This window comes from Trachypithecus francoisi, unplaced genomic scaffold (assembly GCF_009764315.1).
Source record: "Trachypithecus francoisi isolate TF-2019V2 unplaced genomic scaffold, Tfra_2.0 Lachesis_group19, whole genome shotgun sequence".
Taxonomy (NCBI): domain Eukaryota; kingdom Metazoa; phylum Chordata; class Mammalia; order Primates; family Cercopithecidae; genus Trachypithecus; species Trachypithecus francoisi.
Window position 1 is genome coordinate 47,221,808 of NW_022681464.1, and position 16,797 is coordinate 47,238,604.

Sequence of the window (16,797 nt, forward strand, 5' to 3'; positions counted from 1 at the left end):
GGAATCTCTTTTTTTTCTTAAATGTGTAACTTAGGGGTTAAATGTGTGACCATGTTCTTTATGAGTGAAAATTTATGTAACACTTTGTAGTTTCTCAGTGCTGGTTATAGATTTGATTCATGTGTAACCCCATATATCCTTTTCAATCTAAAGTGGAAACAAGTCAGCCAAAATCTACCTAAATTTGTGAAAACCACAGTACATGATATAATTTCAAATCGGCTAGTTAATGTTGGATGTTGAATTATTGAGTTAATTAATTGTAGATATATTTACTATTTAGGTTGACTTTTAAAGAGATGTTTTGAGATTTAGACTGTGATAATCTATGATAAATTTTTATGATGAGTATCTATAATATTTTTAATCAGATGTTCTTGGTCAACTTAGAATTATCAAGCAGCTACTTTTTATTAGTACAATGTCTTGTGCTACATATCATATAAAGTTGTATAAGATAAGCTCCATTCCTTAAAAAGCCTGTATTCCAGTAGGGAAGTTGGGACAGAGGGTCCATGTATACAAAGTCAGTTCATTTTCCATTTCTCTAAAGATGCACTCACTTATTTCTTTCTTTCTTTTCTTCTCTCTCTTTTTTTTTTTTTGAGACAGTCTCTCTTTTTTTATTTGGAGATGGAGTCTTTCTCTGTCACGCAGTGGCGTGATCTTGGCTCACTGCAGTCTCCACCTCCTGGGTCAAGCGATTCTCCCACCTCAGCCTCCCGAGTAGCTGGGATCACAGGCTCACGCCACCACGCCCAGATAATTTTTTGTATTCTTGGTAGAGACAGAGTTTCACCATGTTGGCCGGGCTGGTCTCAAACTTCTGACCTCAAGTGATCTGCCCACCTTAGACTCCCAAAGTGCCAGGATCACAGGCGTGAGCAATTGCACTCGACCAAGTAGTGCTCAGTTTTAAATTCAACTTATTGTATGTTTGTGAAATGTTTAAAGCTGAAAAATATTAAATGAGTTTATATGTGCATTTGCAAGGGAGATATTAAAATTCACAATCCTCCTTCAAAGTTTGGACTCTGCAGCATTGAGCCAAATTAACTATGTTGTTGTTCTCTGTCCAAATGTCTATACATTTAAACTGTTTTAGTGAAGGCAGCTGACATTTGGGGTACAAAGACATCTTCCTTGGTAATTAGTCATTTTGCCTGATCCTTATTCCACAGACTGTGTTTGCCAAATAGTGTATACTTATAAGTTGAATATTATATATTTCCTGCAGGAGATTTAAATGAACAGTCCCAGGCACAGCTAAGTGAAGGATCAATTACACTTCAGGTTGAAGCAGTGGAGAGTACTTCACAAGTGGATGAAAATGATGTGACGTTAATGGCTGATAAAGGCAAAACAGAGGTAGCTTAAGCCTTTCGTAAGGAAATCTAAGATTGTCTTGTTGTAGTTCTTATATAGGATGAAGACGAGATCACCTGTGAAAAATATATGCCGTTTGGCATGTTTTCTTTCCTGGCTTCAAATTTCTTGCAAATGTCTTTTAAATTTTTATTTTGAAGTTTTTGTTGTGATATAATATACACACAGATGAGTTTATAAAACAGATTTGTAGTCAGTGAATGAATGATCACAAGGCATACACTTGTGTACACGTCAGATCAAGAAAGAACATTGCCAACAGCCCACAAACAAGTTTTTTGCCGCCTCCAGTTGCCTGAGCTTTAATCCTGTATTGATTTTATCTGATTCTGAACTTCATGTAAAAGAAACCATGTGGCATGTATTCCTTTTCTTTGACTTTTTTCACCTCACCTTACATTTGTTAGATGAGTATAGTAGAAACTTATTTTTATTACTGTATGGTATTCTGTTATATGAATATTCTCTTGCTTTTATATCCATTTGTGAACATTTGGAATATTTCCACTGCTGGACAATTATAAAACAGTGCTCCATGGACAGTCTAGTACCTGGGAAGTGTGCACACATTCATGTGAGTTGTGTGTGTATGTTGTGGGGTTTGCATAACTTCACTTCAGTGGTTTTGACAGTTTTCCAGAGCAGTTGTACCATATAGATTTGTTCAAGAGCGTGTGCTTCCTGTCACTGCACATCCTCACCAGCACGTGGCTTTACTCGTTATTCTGGTGGGTGCACAGTGGGGCCTTCTTGTCTTCATGTGCATTTCTCTGATTACTAATAAAGCTGGTTCGTGCTCATGTTTGCTGGTCATTTGGAGGCTTACGTTGTGAAGTGCCTGTCCAAGTCTGTTGCTCATTTTTCCAATGGACAGTTTGTTTGATTTGATTTGTAGGTGTTCTTTACATTGGATAGGAGCCTTTTGTCAGTTATGAGTGTTCCATGTGTCTTCTCCCAGTCTGTGACTTGCCTTTTCACGTTTTTAATGGTATTTTTATTTGTTGATTAGGCTGTGCTTTCATTATTTCTCTTATGTGCTAACTTTGTCATAAATCAAATTCCATGACATTGTTGGTGTATTTCTGGGGTCTCTGTTGTGCTTCTTTGGTCTGTTTATCTTGGGTCAAGATGACACTTGAATATTGTAACTTTATTATAATAAGTCTTGATACCTGGAAGAGTAAATCCTCTCGTATTTTTCTTTAAAAGTATCTTGGCTATTCTTGGCCCTTTACATTTCCAAGTGTGCTTTGCAGTCACGTGGTCAGCTTCTACACACCAACCACTAACCACCAACAACCCTGTTGGACTTTTTTGGGGATTAAATTTAATTTATGGAACAGTAAAATTGACATCTTTATAATATTGAGTTTTTCTAATCCATGAAACTTACATATTACTTGTCGTATTGTATGAGTTTTGTGCAGATTTTTCACGTCATCTTGTTACATTTCTTCCCAAGTTGTTGAAACTTTTATTTTAAATTTTTGTGGGTATATAGTAGATGTATATATTTATGGGGTACACGAGATGTTTTGGTACAGGCATGCAATGCGTAATAATCACATCATGGTAAGTGGGGTATCCATCCCCTCGAGCATTTATCCTCTGTGTTATGAGCAATACAATTAGATACTCTCAGTTATTTTTAAATGTACAATTATTTTGACCCTGTTGTACTATCAAATGAAACATTATTTTAATATTATGTTTCTTTATTTTCTGTTTGTTTTGGCTAAACAAATACACAATTGTATTTGTTTTTTAAATATACTCACCTTATATCCAGCACATTTACTTATTAACTCTAATTATCAACTCTTTGGATTTCCTATATATATAGTTTTTCATTTGAGAATAGAAGTTTTATTTCTTCATTTTTAATTTTTATACCTTTGTTCTTTGTCTTGCCTTCCTTGACTGGATGGACCTCAGAACAGTGTTGATGTCATGATGTTGGGTTGCCCTGATTCAGTGGGAACTCTTTTTTGGTATTTCATCTTTAAATTTGATGCCTGCTGTAAGGTTTTTGTTTTAAATTACCGGATCAACAAAGTGGTCTTCTTTGTTCACTAGTTTTTTATTCTGTTTTGGTGTCAGATGCTTTTCTGGATCTGTTAAGAAGAACTTGAGCTTGCTCTGTTTTTTTGATGTGAATTTTGTCAAATGGTTTTTGAATATTAAACTATTCTTTTATACTTGAAATAAACCTCACTAGGGTTGTAATGTGTTATCTTTTGATATATCATTGGATTGGGTGTGCTAATAGTTTGGTTAGAATTTTGCATTTTTGTGAGATGAATGACTTTTCATATAATGTTCTTGTCTGGTGTTGGTATCTAGGTTTCACTGGTCCCATTTTTTCTGTTTTCAGGAAGAGTTTTTGTAAGGTTGGTGCTTTTTAAACGATTTTGGTAGAATACATTAGTGAAATCACTTGAGTCTGGTATATTCTTTTTTATGTATTTTTGTTTTTTGAGACGGAGTCTTGCTCTGTCACCCAGGCTGGAGTCCAGTGGCATGATCTCGGCTCAATGCAAGCTCCGCCTCCCAGGTTCACGCCATTGTCCTGCCTCAGCCTCCCGAGTAGCTGGGACTACAGGCACCCACCACCACTCCCAGCTAATTTTTTGCGTTTTTAGTAGAGATGGCGTTTCACCGTGTTAACCAGGATGGTCTCGATCTCCTGACCTCGTGATCCACCCGCCTCGGCCTCCCAAAGTGCTGGGATTACAGGCGTGAGCCACCACACCCAGCCGAGTCTGGTATATTCTTTATCTAATGCCTTTAATTGCAGATTCAGTTTTCTTTAATAGTTGTAGTACTATTCTGATGTTTTAATTTTTTTATGTCAGTTTTAGTAAATTGTAGTTTTCTAGAGATTGTAATCTTCTGCTACACTTGAAAATTTATTTTACTATCATGCTGACCATAATATCCTCTTGTGGTTAATATTTTAGGTTGTTAAGCTATGTCTCTTTTGTTATTTCTATAATTGACTGTTTTGCCTCTCTTTTACTTAGTCTCACCAGATACTTTCAGTTTTGTTAATTTGTCAGTTTTATTTATTCTCAATTTTGTTTGTCTTTCTATTTCATATTTTCTGGTCTTCATTTCTTTCCTTCTACTTTCGATGGATTAAATGTGTTGTTTTTCTGACTTTTTGAGATGGATGCCTAGTGTGCTTATTTTTCTGCCTTCCTGCTTTTTCAGTGGTGTAAGTGCATCAGATGCGTGTAGGAGATTTTCTAATTTTTGAAATAATTGATTTTAGATCAAATGTACTGTGGCCAGAGAATGTTTAGTTTTAGACCTTTGAAATTTGTTTAAGTATGATAGATAGCTCAGCATTTGTTCAGTTTTTGGAATTATTTTCTGTACACTTTAGGGAATGTCTGTTACGTGACTTAATGTCTGTCTCACTTAGGTGAGATTGATTTAAATCGGGATGCTCAAGCTGCCTGCATTCTTAAAATTATTGTGCTGTTCTTTTAAAATCTCCCACCATGACTGTGGGTTTGTTCATCAATCATTAGAGGTATATCAACATTTGCTTTAAACATTTGAAGCTGTATTTTTAGGTGCATACAAATTGCGCATAAAACTTGTTGCATTAAATTCTTCATAAAATTGTTTTGGTGCATAAAATTATTGTTGCTGACAAATCAAATCCTTTATTGAGCATGTCTCCCTCAGTGTGTAGTAATGCTTTTTTCCTAAATCTAGTCTGAGATTAACAATGTCAATACCAGCTTTCTTTGGTTAGTGTTAGCATGTTGTATTTTTTGCCATTATTTTACTTTTAATCTTTCTGTGTCCTTATATTTCGGGTGTTATAGGGACATACTGTTGGATTTTGTTTTTCAACCAGTCTGGCAGTCTGTATTAGGCTGTTTCTTGCATTGCTATCAAGAAATACCAGAGACTGGGTAATTTATAAAGAAAAGAGATTTAACTGGCCCATCGTTCTGTGGGCTATATAGGAAGTGTGGTGTGGGCATCTGCTTGGCTTCTGAGGAGGCCTCAGAAAGTTTACAGTCATGGCAGAAGGCGAAGCGGGAGCAGGCACGTCACGTGGCCAAAGCAGGGATGGGGAAGGTGCCACACACTTTAAACAAGCAGGTCTGGCCGGGCGCGGTGGCTCAAGCCTGTAATCCCAGCACTTTGGGAGGCCGAGACGGGCGGATCACGAGGTCAGGAGATCGAGACCATCCTGGCTAACACGGTGAAACCCCGTCTCTACTAAAAATACAAAAACGAGCCGGGCGAGGTGGCGGGCGCCTGTAGTCCCAGCTACTCGGGAGGCTGAGGCAGGAGAATGGTAGGAACCCGGGAGGCGGAGCTTGCAGTGAGCTGAGATCCGGCCACTGCACTCCAGCCCGGGCGACAGAGCGAGACTCCGTCTCAAAAAAAAAAAAAAAAAACAAGCAGGTCTTAGGACAGCTCGTTGACTACCGCAAGATAACACCAAGCCATGAGGGGTCCACCGCTATGACCCAAACACCTCCCACTTGGCCTCACCTCCGACACTGGGGATTACATCTCAGCATGAGATTTGGAGGGGCATTCAAACTGTGTTACAGTCTTTCTACTTGCACTTAAGGGAATGTCCAGTACATGGGGGTTTGAATCTGCTCACTTGATTTGCTTTTTATTTGTTTCACCTAGACTTTGTTCTTTTTCTTCTGGCTTTCTTTGAGATCGTTGAAGAGTTTTATATGATTCCAGTTTTCTCCTCTGTTGATTTGGTAATTATATATATTATTTTAATGATTACCCAAATAATTATAACCTGTCTCTTGGCTTACTGATGTTTAGTAAAAATTCTTTGTTTTCTTTTAAATGTCTTACTTGGCATTCCAGGGATCACAAAATACTAATTTATTCCATACTTAAAAAGCTTTTCTTGTATTATGTTTTATTTCTATATTTAACCCAATAAGATATGATGATGGTTTATAAATAACCAATACTTTTGATGTTTCATCTCAGATTAGTTTTCTTCTTAAAGAATATCCTTACTTTTTTTTTTTATAAGGGACTGCTGATAATGAATTTTGTTTGTTGTCTCTCTGAAATGTCTTTATCTCCCTGTTATTCTTGATGTGTATTTTTTCTTGCTATAGGATTGTTAGGAGCAACTTTCAGCACTTCGAATGTATTTTTTCATGTCATTTCATTTTAAAAGTTGGCTGTTGGTCTTTTGTTATTTTTCTCTTTGGTTTTTATCCATCTTACTGTGATGTGCTTGGGTAGCTTTTGTTTTACCCTACAGTTTAGAGGAAAAATCTTTGAATAATTTGAGGCTAAGGGAGATGATGTCTTCCACACTAGATTTATGTCGGCTTCTGACAGGGAGCAAGGAACACTAGCATTTGCAGATCACTTTCATGCATTTATTGTAGTCAAGCTGATTGGAACTGAGCCTCATCCTTATGAAACCAGTCAGATGCTGATTTACCTTTGCGGCTGGAGTGTATCCCTTTGTCATCTCATCCCAAAGCATGGATGTTTTACTGCGGTATCTTTCTCTCCCTCAAACATGTACACACACGCACCTCCTAATCCCCCAGTGCCAGTCATTCATTGGCAGACTCAGTTTTTTATGCCTGCATTCCCACAAGAACAACTTTGCTTAGCCTTTTCTTGAAGCAGCAGATACGCTTAGGGAACAGCATCCCCCGTGTTGGGCTTACCTCTCTGGGTTGCTTTCTTCTCTTAGATTTTGGCCCCATAAATTTACACTGCTTTTTAAACTTGCTAGTCCTTTCAAAGATAAGTTTTTGCATATGCTATTCAGTTCTAGTTGTTCTTAGCAGGAGGTTGGTTTGCTTTACCTAGTCTGCTATTAATGGAGGCAGAGGTCTTAACACGTGTTTTTGTTGTTGTTGTTGTTGTTAAATAGTTTATGTTTCTTAACTGTTGGGCCCATTTCAGTTTTTTACTCATGGTTCCTATTTATGTCTTGCTTATAAATAATTCTAACAGTTGAATGAAATTACCAAGAATTATACTTGTAGTCACAATGACTCAGTGGCTTTTCAATCTCAGTATCTTAAGTTTTTGGTTTTGAATTATTATCTGATTCAATTTTACCATGTCTTTCGTTCCTGATGATTTTTAGAAAACAAAGCATAATCAATTGGATAAATAACCTGGTACTATATAATTAAAGTTGATGGCAGCTGTCTTTTTCATTAGGATATTTAACTGGTATGCCCTTAATTTTTTTGTTGCTATTAAATCCTACATCGTGGTTATAAAGATCAAACTAATATAATAGCCCCGTCTTTTCCACAGTTTTGCCTTCTGCAGTTTTAGTTACCCATGGTCAACTGTGGTGCAAAAATATTCAGTGGAAAAGTCCACAAATAGTTCATAAGTTTTAAATTATATGTCATTCTTAGTAGCATGATGAAATCTTCCCACCAACTTGCTCCATCCTGGTAGGATATGAGTCTTTCTTTTGTCCAGCCTCTCCACCTGTATTCACTTGTTGCCTATTAGTCACTTAGTAGTGTTTGGTGATCAGATCAACTCGAGTGATATTGCAGTGCTTGTGTTCAAGTCACTCTTATTTCATAATGGCCCCAAAGTGCAAGAGTAGTGTTGCCTGCAGTTTGGATACACCAAAGAGAAGCTATCAGGTGCTTCCTTCAAGTGAAAAGGTGAAGGTTCTCGACTTAATAAGCAAAGAAAAAAAAAATGCTGAAGTTGCTGAGACCTATGGTAAGAATGATCTTCTTTATGTGAAATTACAAAGAAGGATAGAGAAATTCATGCTTTGCACTCCAGACTTCAAACGTTCCAGCCACAGTGAGTGATAAGTGCTTAGTTAAGATGGAAAAGGCATTACATTTGTGAGTGGAAGATGGGAACAGAAACATGCTCTGATTTACGGCAGCTGGATTTGGTACTATCTGAGGTTTCAGGTATCCACTTGGAGGTCTTGAAACGCATCTCCCAGCGATAATGGGGGGACTAATGAATGTTCATGAAACTGGGGTAAATTTATCTGATGTTTGATGTTCTCACTTCTAGGACACTTTCTTTATGAGCAACACACCCCAAAGATACAAAGACAAGCTACCAGATAGTGGTGATTCTGTGCTTAGGATCAGCACCATTGCGTCAGCCATTGCAGAGGCATCAGTTAATACTGATCCTTCCCAACTTGCTGCTATGATCAAGGCACTTTCAAATAAAACCAGAGACAAGACTTTTCAGGAAGATGAGAAACAAAAGGACTGTTCTCACGTGTGTCATTTCTTACCTAATGATTTAGAAAAAAGTAATGGATCCAATGCATTTGATATGGAGAAATACCTTAAAAAAACCGAAGTTAGTAGATATGAAAGTGCATTGGAAAACTTTTCAAGGACTGGTGTGTCTGATACTTGGGATTTATCTTTGCCCAAAGAACAAATTACTCAAGACATTCATACAGTGAACTTAAGTGCTACTAATGTAAGTGTGAGGGAACCAGAAGAAAACACAGCAGCTGTTGTTTATGTTGAAAATGGAGAGAGAGAGAGTCAAGAGTCATCTAGAACCGTAAAGTCTTCAAATTCAATTACAAATATGAGAGAGAATAGCAGTGCAGTAGTTGATGGGAAGACATGTTCCATTGACAACAAATTACAAGATGTTGGTAACAATGAAAAAACTACCTCAGTTTCCACTCCATCTGAGAGTTATTCATCAGTGAGGAGCTCCAGAATAACATCCCTTTGTCTGTTAAAAGAGTGTGAAGAAATACGAGATAGTAGAGAAAATCAGAGGCAAAATGAGTGTGTCAGTGAAATAAGCAACAGTGAGAAGCATGTGATTTTTAAAAACCATTGCATAGTCTCACCTAAAAATAGTGGTAAGTGTCTGAGTTGTTGGTCACATTCATAAAATTACAAAGTTTATTTTCTGTTTTCACTGGAAAATACCCCTTTCTGACAGATTTGAAAAGTATCTCTCCTGAGCATGGTGGACGTGGCTCAGAGGATGAGCAGGAGAGCTTCAGACCTTCCACATCACCACTGAGTCATTCTTCTCCTAGTGAAATTTCTGGAACAAGTTCATCAGGGTAAGTGTACACCTTCTTTTTAAAAAAATAAACATAGAAATATGTGCTCATTATGGGAAACTGGGAAAAAAAATGTGTAAAGAAGAAAAATTACTCATCTATGCATTCATCTCTCAAAGGTAACTCTTGTAAGCTGCGAATTTCTTACTGGCTATTTTTCTATGCAAATTTTTGTATACTGCTTTTTTCTTTTACTCATTATAACAATCACTCTCTGAATTTGAAAGAAAGCTAGTAATGTTACAGACCACCTAATGGGTCTGTCGTGGCTCCTTTGATGCTTCTGGTGAATACTTTGTATATTAACTTTTGCTATCTAAATGATATTGGGTTGAATAACTTTGTTCATAAAATTTTAATTTTACGAATGTCTTTTATGGCTTTATAAAAGATCTTTTATGTATTTATTGAAAGAGTCTAATAAAAGGAAAAATTTGCCTAACCAGCAAAATTGTCAAATATGTTAAATATAGTTTTGATTTGTTTCAAAAGATCAGATTTCAAAGATACCTGTTAGCTATTTCCCAAGCTGCCATTCACGTTTTTCATGTTCATCTGAAGCGGCATGGTGTGGTTCAGCTGGTACTAAATGTCAGTGGAGAGTTTAGTTCTTTCTGTGACTCCTTATGGATGCCTCAGTTTGAGACACTCATATATATATACACAGTCACTTCTTATTTAATAGTTGATTGCTTTTTTTTTTTTTTTTGAGATGGAGTCTGACTCTGTGGGCCAGGCGGGAGTACAGTGGTGCAATCTTGGCTCCCTACAACCTCTGCCTCCCGGGTTCAAGCAATTCTCCTGCGTCGGTTTCCCGAGTAGGTGGAACCACAGGCACATGCCGCCATGCCTGGCTAATTTTTATATTTTTAATAGAGATGGGGTTTCACCATGTTGGTCAGGCTGGTCTTGAACTCCTGACCTCAGGTAATCCACCTGCCTCAGCCTCCCAAAGTGCTAGGATTACAGGCATGAGCAACTGTGCTCGGCCTGCATATTTTAACAAATGTATTACTAGTCATCCAGCCCAAAGCAAATTTGAAGATGATCTGGCTGTGATACGGTGTAGTATGTTTACAATCTTTGACTTACACATTCTTCCCTTATGTTTCTTACCGGTATTGCTTTACTCTCCCTATGGAAGACTAGAGGGATATCTGAGACTAGCCTGATTCTTTTTGGCTTTGAATTGACTTGATGTTTTTGCAAGTTTTTGCCAAAATTCTTTATTTTTCAAGTCTAATAATTGTATTAGGCTATATGTCTGTGTTGATTCTTCATTGTTACTTTGCTCTATCATGTAGTATACCCTTTCAGTATGTCTCCCCTTTTATTTTGCATGTGTTCTTGCAGTTCACTTTTCTTTATTTTAGGTAATTTCACCTAAATGCATTTGTTCTTGTTAACCAAAGGAGTCAAATGAATACAACACATCATCCAGTGACTCAGAACATTTTCCGTGCTATATCATGCTGTGTGTATGTGTTTGTGTGTATGTGCGTGCGTGTGTGCGGGTGTGCATGTGGATACAGAAACCCATGTAGGTGCATGTCATGGGGGAGCTAGAGAAGGCCTGAAGCAGTTTGGTAAGTAATTCTTTGTTGCCATTGGTTAGAAACTTACTAACTGGTATTTTGACAATACCGTCTTGATTTGGGACTTTTTACTTTTATTTTTATTTTTATTTTCATGAGACAGAGTCTTGCTCTGTGCCCAGACTGGAGTGCAGTGGTGCAATCTCGGCTCACTGCAAGCTCTGCCTCCCGGTTCACACCATTCTCCTGCCTCAGCCTCCTGAGTAGCTGGGACTACAGGCGCCTGCCACCACGCCCGGGTAGTTATTTATTTATTTATTTATTATTATTATTTTTTTGAGACAGAATCTCACAGTCTCGCCCAGGCTGGAGTGCAGTGACGCAATCTCGGCTCACTGCAAGCTCCACCTCCTGGGTTCATACCGTTCTCCTGCCTCAGCCTCCTGAGGAGCTGGGATTACAGGCGCCCGCCACCAAGCCCAGCTTATTTTTTTGTATTTTTAGTAGAGATGGGTTTCACCATGTTAGCCAGGATAGTCTTGATCTCCTGACCTCGTGATCTGCTTGCCTTGGCCTCCCAAAGTGCTGGGATTACAGGCGTGAGCCACCGCACCAAGCCCACACCTCGCTAATTTTTTGTATTTTTAGTAGAGATGGGGTTTAACCATGTTAGACAGGATGATCTCGATCTCCTGACCTCGTGATCCACCTGCCTCGGCCTCTCAAACTGCTGGGATTACAGGCATGAGCCACCATACCTGGCCAATTTGGACTTTTTAAAAGTTCAGAATTCAAATTTGAATTTTCCGTGTGCGTCCGTTGCCTAGCTGAGTATTCTGAACTTTGTACAAAAAAGAAAGATGGGGAATCCAGTCAAGTGAAGGGCTGAATTCAAGCTAACCAGCAGAGCGTTGGTGTGGAGACTGTTTCCAAAGGTGGCTTGACACTTATTTCCTATCCCCTGTGCTCTTTTGCACTGTGACTTTGCCGCTTTCCCTCAAGAGGTGCAGTCCGTATCCCGCTCCATGCGTCTCTGCTGGCAGCCCTGTGAAAGATGCTGATGAACAGAATAATGAGGAAGTAACCCTGGTGTGTTTGCAGATAGATGTGAGACTCTCTGTTTGTCACTTTCTGATCTTTTCATTTCACGTTGTATAGCAGGGACATCTTTCTGAACCAAGGCTGGAGCAGCATGCTTTTGAATGGCTGCATAGTGTTGTATAGCATGTTTGTGCTCTAATTTCTGTAGCTCACTTCCTCCTGGGGAATCGGATTTAAGATTTCCCACTTATTGTCCATAGTGATGTGATGACATGTCCTTTTTGTGAAGTCTTCATATTTATCATTAATTTTTTTCTCAGGATAAATTCTTAGATGTAGAATATCTTGAGTCCAGAGGCCTTGGATAAATACGGCTTAATTGCTCAAGTGAAAGTTGAACAACTTGATCGTCCCACAGTGGCGTGTGACTGTTCTCATTTCTTTGCATTTATCTGCGTGATTTTTTTTTCCTCTTTGCCCGTTGAGGGTTGGAATTCTTCTGTTCATTTCTCTGTATGAGATACTTAGTAAATTTTTATAGAATGAATTGCTGACATTGCTGTGTGTCTTTATATGGTATTTATTAATGAAAATGCTACAATACATTTTACAGTTGCTTAACAGAGGCTTAATTCAATGGGAATAGTTTTTACAGTTTTAGATAATTAAGTGTAAACATTGAATTCGAGGTAGAGTTATTTGTAAGATTATAGGCACATAGGAGTGGTTTTTTGCTAATGTAAATAGTTGAAGAACTGCAGGTATGAGCTCCTCTTCTCTTCCAGGTGTGCGTTAGAGTCCTTTGGTTCAGCAGCTCAGCAGCAGCAGCCTCCCTGTAAGCAGGAGTTGTCTCCCTTGGCGTGCTCGCCTCCTGGGGTGAGCAGGCTGACGTATGTGTCTGAACCAGAGAGCTCCTATCCTACCACAACCACAGATGATGCTCTGGAGGACCGAAAGGTGGGCAGCCACTTGGATTATTTATTACTAAGGCTTTCAACTCTTAAAAGTGTTACAGGTATTTGATTCAGACAACAGTTCAAGCCTATATAACTTCTGTGTTGCTCTTTTACCTTTAAATTGATTTTTGTATTTGTGTGCACATATTAAATCCCTACTCATGCTGGTAGGCACAGAGGCACAAACATTTTAGGATCTGCCCTGGAGGAGCTCTGTCTGGTGAGGCACACTGTGCAATGAAGTGCGTCATGCTGCGCGTGTACTAGGGGGACCCAGAAGGTGGTGGTTGGAAGTCTCACTGCCTTTGCTTCAGCAAAGGTTTCTGCAGGGATAGATACACTGAAGCCACACTTGGCCCGACTGCTAGGAAGGAGTTAGGCAACAGGGAAGCAGAGTTAACACATGGGGAGGTGGAGAGTTGTAAGATGCAAACTGCGTCTGAGGCACTCCAGGAAGTTTAGAACAGCCACAGTGAATCATGTCAATGGGGAGAAGTGGATGAGGCTAGAATAGGGGGGCTCCAAACTGGGAAGGGTGCTGGGTTTAAAACATGGGAGTTTGAAGGCTTTTAAGCAGGTCACTGTCGTGATCTGTTTTGATTTCGTTTTGTTTTTGTATTTTTTAGAGATGATCTCGCTCTGTCACCCAGGCTGGAGTATGGTGGCACGATCACAGCTCACTACAGCCTGGGACTCCTGGTCTCAAGTGATCCTCCTGCCTCAGCCTCCCAAGTAGCTGGGACTACAGGTGTGCACTGCCACACCTGGCTAATTTTTCATTTTTTTGTAGAGACAGTGTCTTGCCATGTTGCTCAGGCTGGTCTTGCACTCCTGGGCTCAGGTGTTCCTTCTGCCTTGACCTCTCAAGTAGCTGGGACTACAGGTGCCTACCACCACACGTGGCTAATTTAAAAAAATTTTTTTGGAGGTGGGGTCTTGCTGTGTTGCCAGAGCTGGTCTTGAACTCCTGGCCTCAAGCGATCTTCCTGACTTGGCCTCCCAAAGTGGTGGGATTACAGGCATGAGCCACCAAGCCCAGGCTGGTTTGATGTTTTAAAAGCTCATTCCAATAGCCGTGAGGAAGGAGGGACCAGTAGGAGAAAATTAAAATCGGAGATTTGACATGAGACCACTGTAGTGGTTTAGGCAAGAGACACTGGATGCTTGGCCCAAGACCATAACAGTGGGGACAGAACAGAAGAAGATCAGAGAGATTTATGTGGGAGAAGCTAGTATTACCTGTTTTTGTGTGTGGAAGTTGTGGATGTGACATTGTTCAGTTTTTTAATGAGCTGACTGACTGCTGTGGGTATGCTGCGTAGTCTTCCTCCACCAGGCTGCTGGAGAGTTACTGAATACACAGCATAGTGTTAGAGCATTACACCCCTTCCTTTGAAAGCTGTCTTTTTCATGTCGTTGTTAGATACTGAGTCTGTGTGTTCTTAGCGTAGTGGTTGAGACCTGGGTTATGGTGTCAGATAACTTACCTTCTGCTGCCTCCTCAGACAGATTACTAAACTTCCCTCAACCTGTTTCTTCATCTGTAAGGAGGAATAGTATGTGAGGGCAGTGCCTGTCACCTAGTAAGTCACCACGGGATACTTATTATTTGTTATTATTACTTGGCAAATAGTATAGTCTTTGTTTCTTAGTGTCTTTATTTCTGAAGCTTTGGCCAGGAGAAATTTATAAACCAAGTACCAGAGCAATCAGTGAAGGTTACGTCTGTCTAGTCTGTAAATTTCAGCTGGTCTGTCCTGCAGAGCTGCAGATGTCACTCCTCAGATTATGCATTACGTACAAAGAAATGAGTGTGGACATTTACCAGGACTGTTAACTTCATGCTTCATAGAGCCACACAAGTTTAGAAATGGGAGAGGACTTAGAACACATAAAAGATAACATCTTTGGCCGGGCATGGCGGCTCATACCTGTAATCCCAGCACTTTGGGAGGCTGAGGCAGGCAGATCACCTGAGGTCAGGAGTTCAAGACCAGCCTGTCCAACATGGTGAAACCCTGCCTCTACTAAAAATACAAAGAATTAGCTGGGCATGGTGGCGGGCCCCTGTAATTCTAGCTACTTGGGAGGCTGAGGCAGGAAAATGGCATGAACCCAGGAGGCCAAGGTTGCAGTGAGCTGAGATTGTGCCATTTCACTCCAACCTGGGCAACAAGAGCGAGACTCTGTCTCCAAAAAAAAAAAAAGTTAACATCTTTGAGTGTTCAAGCCCAGGCAGTAGCATGGACAGGTGGTGGGGTGGGGCCCTGCCAGCCTGCTGAGCCGCCGCCTGACCTCAAAGTCGTTATCATTTCAAGCTTACTCGGCCCCCGCTCCTTCGTTACTAATTTATTTAGATTTTTATTGTAAAGTTTATAGAAATCCCTTAAATCCTTAAAAAGTTACTAGACTCTAGTCCTTTATCTGTGCAAAATTTTCAGATATTCTTAGTGTATACCTATGTTCCTCATAGTATAACTCCTTTTACAAAACAACAAACACACATTTTCTAATGTAAGTCTGCATTTCACAACTGCAAGACTACTATTTTTGTGTAAAACAATTTTTTTTTTCAAAGAGAAACCTCATGCACATCTCTTTGTTACTTGAGCTTTTACCAGCATGGTTTCAATTTGTTGTATTAAGTTTATCTGTGGATTGTTAAAAACAAATTTTCTTGCACTCAGAGCGATACCACCAGCGAGTTGAGTACCACAATTATTCAAGGCAGTCCAGTTGCATTGGAGGAACGGGCTATGGAAAAATTGAGAGAAAAAGTTCCATTTCAGAATAGAGGAAAAGGAACATTATCATCTGTTATCCAGAATAACTCTGATACAAGAAAAGCAACTGAAACCACTTCTCTGAGTAGCAAGGCTGAATATGTAAAACCTGACTTTAAATGGAGTAAAGATCCCTCCTCCAAAAGTGGAAATCTGTTGGACACCAATGAGGTAGGTTTGACATCAAACCCGGAAGAAGTGGACCTGATCAGGCTGGCTCTCCTGGGCAAGTCAGGTCTGAGCTGCCAGGTGGGGTCAGCCACATCCCGTCCTGTGTCCTGTCAGGAGCCTGTAGATGAAGATCAAAGAATAATTCCTAAAGATAAGTCAACTGCTGGCCATGAGTTCAGTGGCCAGGTTTCTCATCAGACCACCTCTGAAAACCAGTGCACTCCGATTCCCAGCAGCACAGTTTGCGGCTCTGTGGCTGACATGCACAACGTGCCTGCTGCTGTGCACGCACTCTTGACGCAGCCCTCTCTCAGCACAGCTCCCTTTGCTCAGCGGTGTTTGGGAACACTCCCTTCAGCTGGAAGCACCACCTTGCCTCAGTGTCATGCAGGCAGTGCCACAGTCTGTGGCTTCTCAGGAGGCCTCCCCTATCCAGCTGTCGCAGGAGAGCCTGTGCAGAACTCTCTGGCTGTGGGAATTTGTCTAGGATCAAATATCGGCTCTGGATGGATGGGTACCTCTTCCCTCTGTAACCCATATTCTAATACCTTAAATCAGAACCTGCTAAGCGCAACAAAACCTTTTCCTGTGCCGTCTGTTGGTACCAACTGTGGAATTGAACCATGGGATTCAGGAATGACATCAGGATTGGGTAAGATGCTTTTTCTCTGTTATTGTTGCTTGGTATTATTTTCTCAAATGACACCACAAAGCTGGTTTGTTCCAAGGAGTTACTGGTTAGCATGAATTCTTTGTGAGTTTTGTGCTTCTTCCTAAACTGAGAACACCATATATTTCTGTGCAAATATCCCTGAAGTTGGCTTAGAAAAATGCTACACTTATGCAGG

The 16,797-nt window shown here is 39.9% G+C and overlaps 1 protein-coding gene across 6 annotated transcripts in view; it reads left to right on the forward strand.

Moving 5' to 3' along the window:
• Positions 1-16,797, forward strand: part of CEP192 (centrosomal protein 192) — a 179,220-nt gene that overhangs the window by 55,678 nt on the left and 106,745 nt on the right. For all 6 annotated transcript variants that reach the window (XM_033178418.1, XM_033178416.1, XM_033178415.1 and 3 more), the window contains 5 exons: positions 1,238-1,368; positions 8,428-9,253; positions 9,337-9,463; positions 12,825-12,996; positions 15,683-16,601. In XM_033178418.1, coding sequence (XP_033034309.1) covers positions 1,238-1,368; positions 8,428-9,253; positions 9,337-9,463; positions 12,825-12,996; positions 15,683-16,601 — 2,175 coding nt within the window. The remainder of the gene's footprint in view (positions 1-1,237; positions 1,369-8,427; positions 9,254-9,336; positions 9,464-12,824; positions 12,997-15,682; positions 16,602-16,797) is intronic.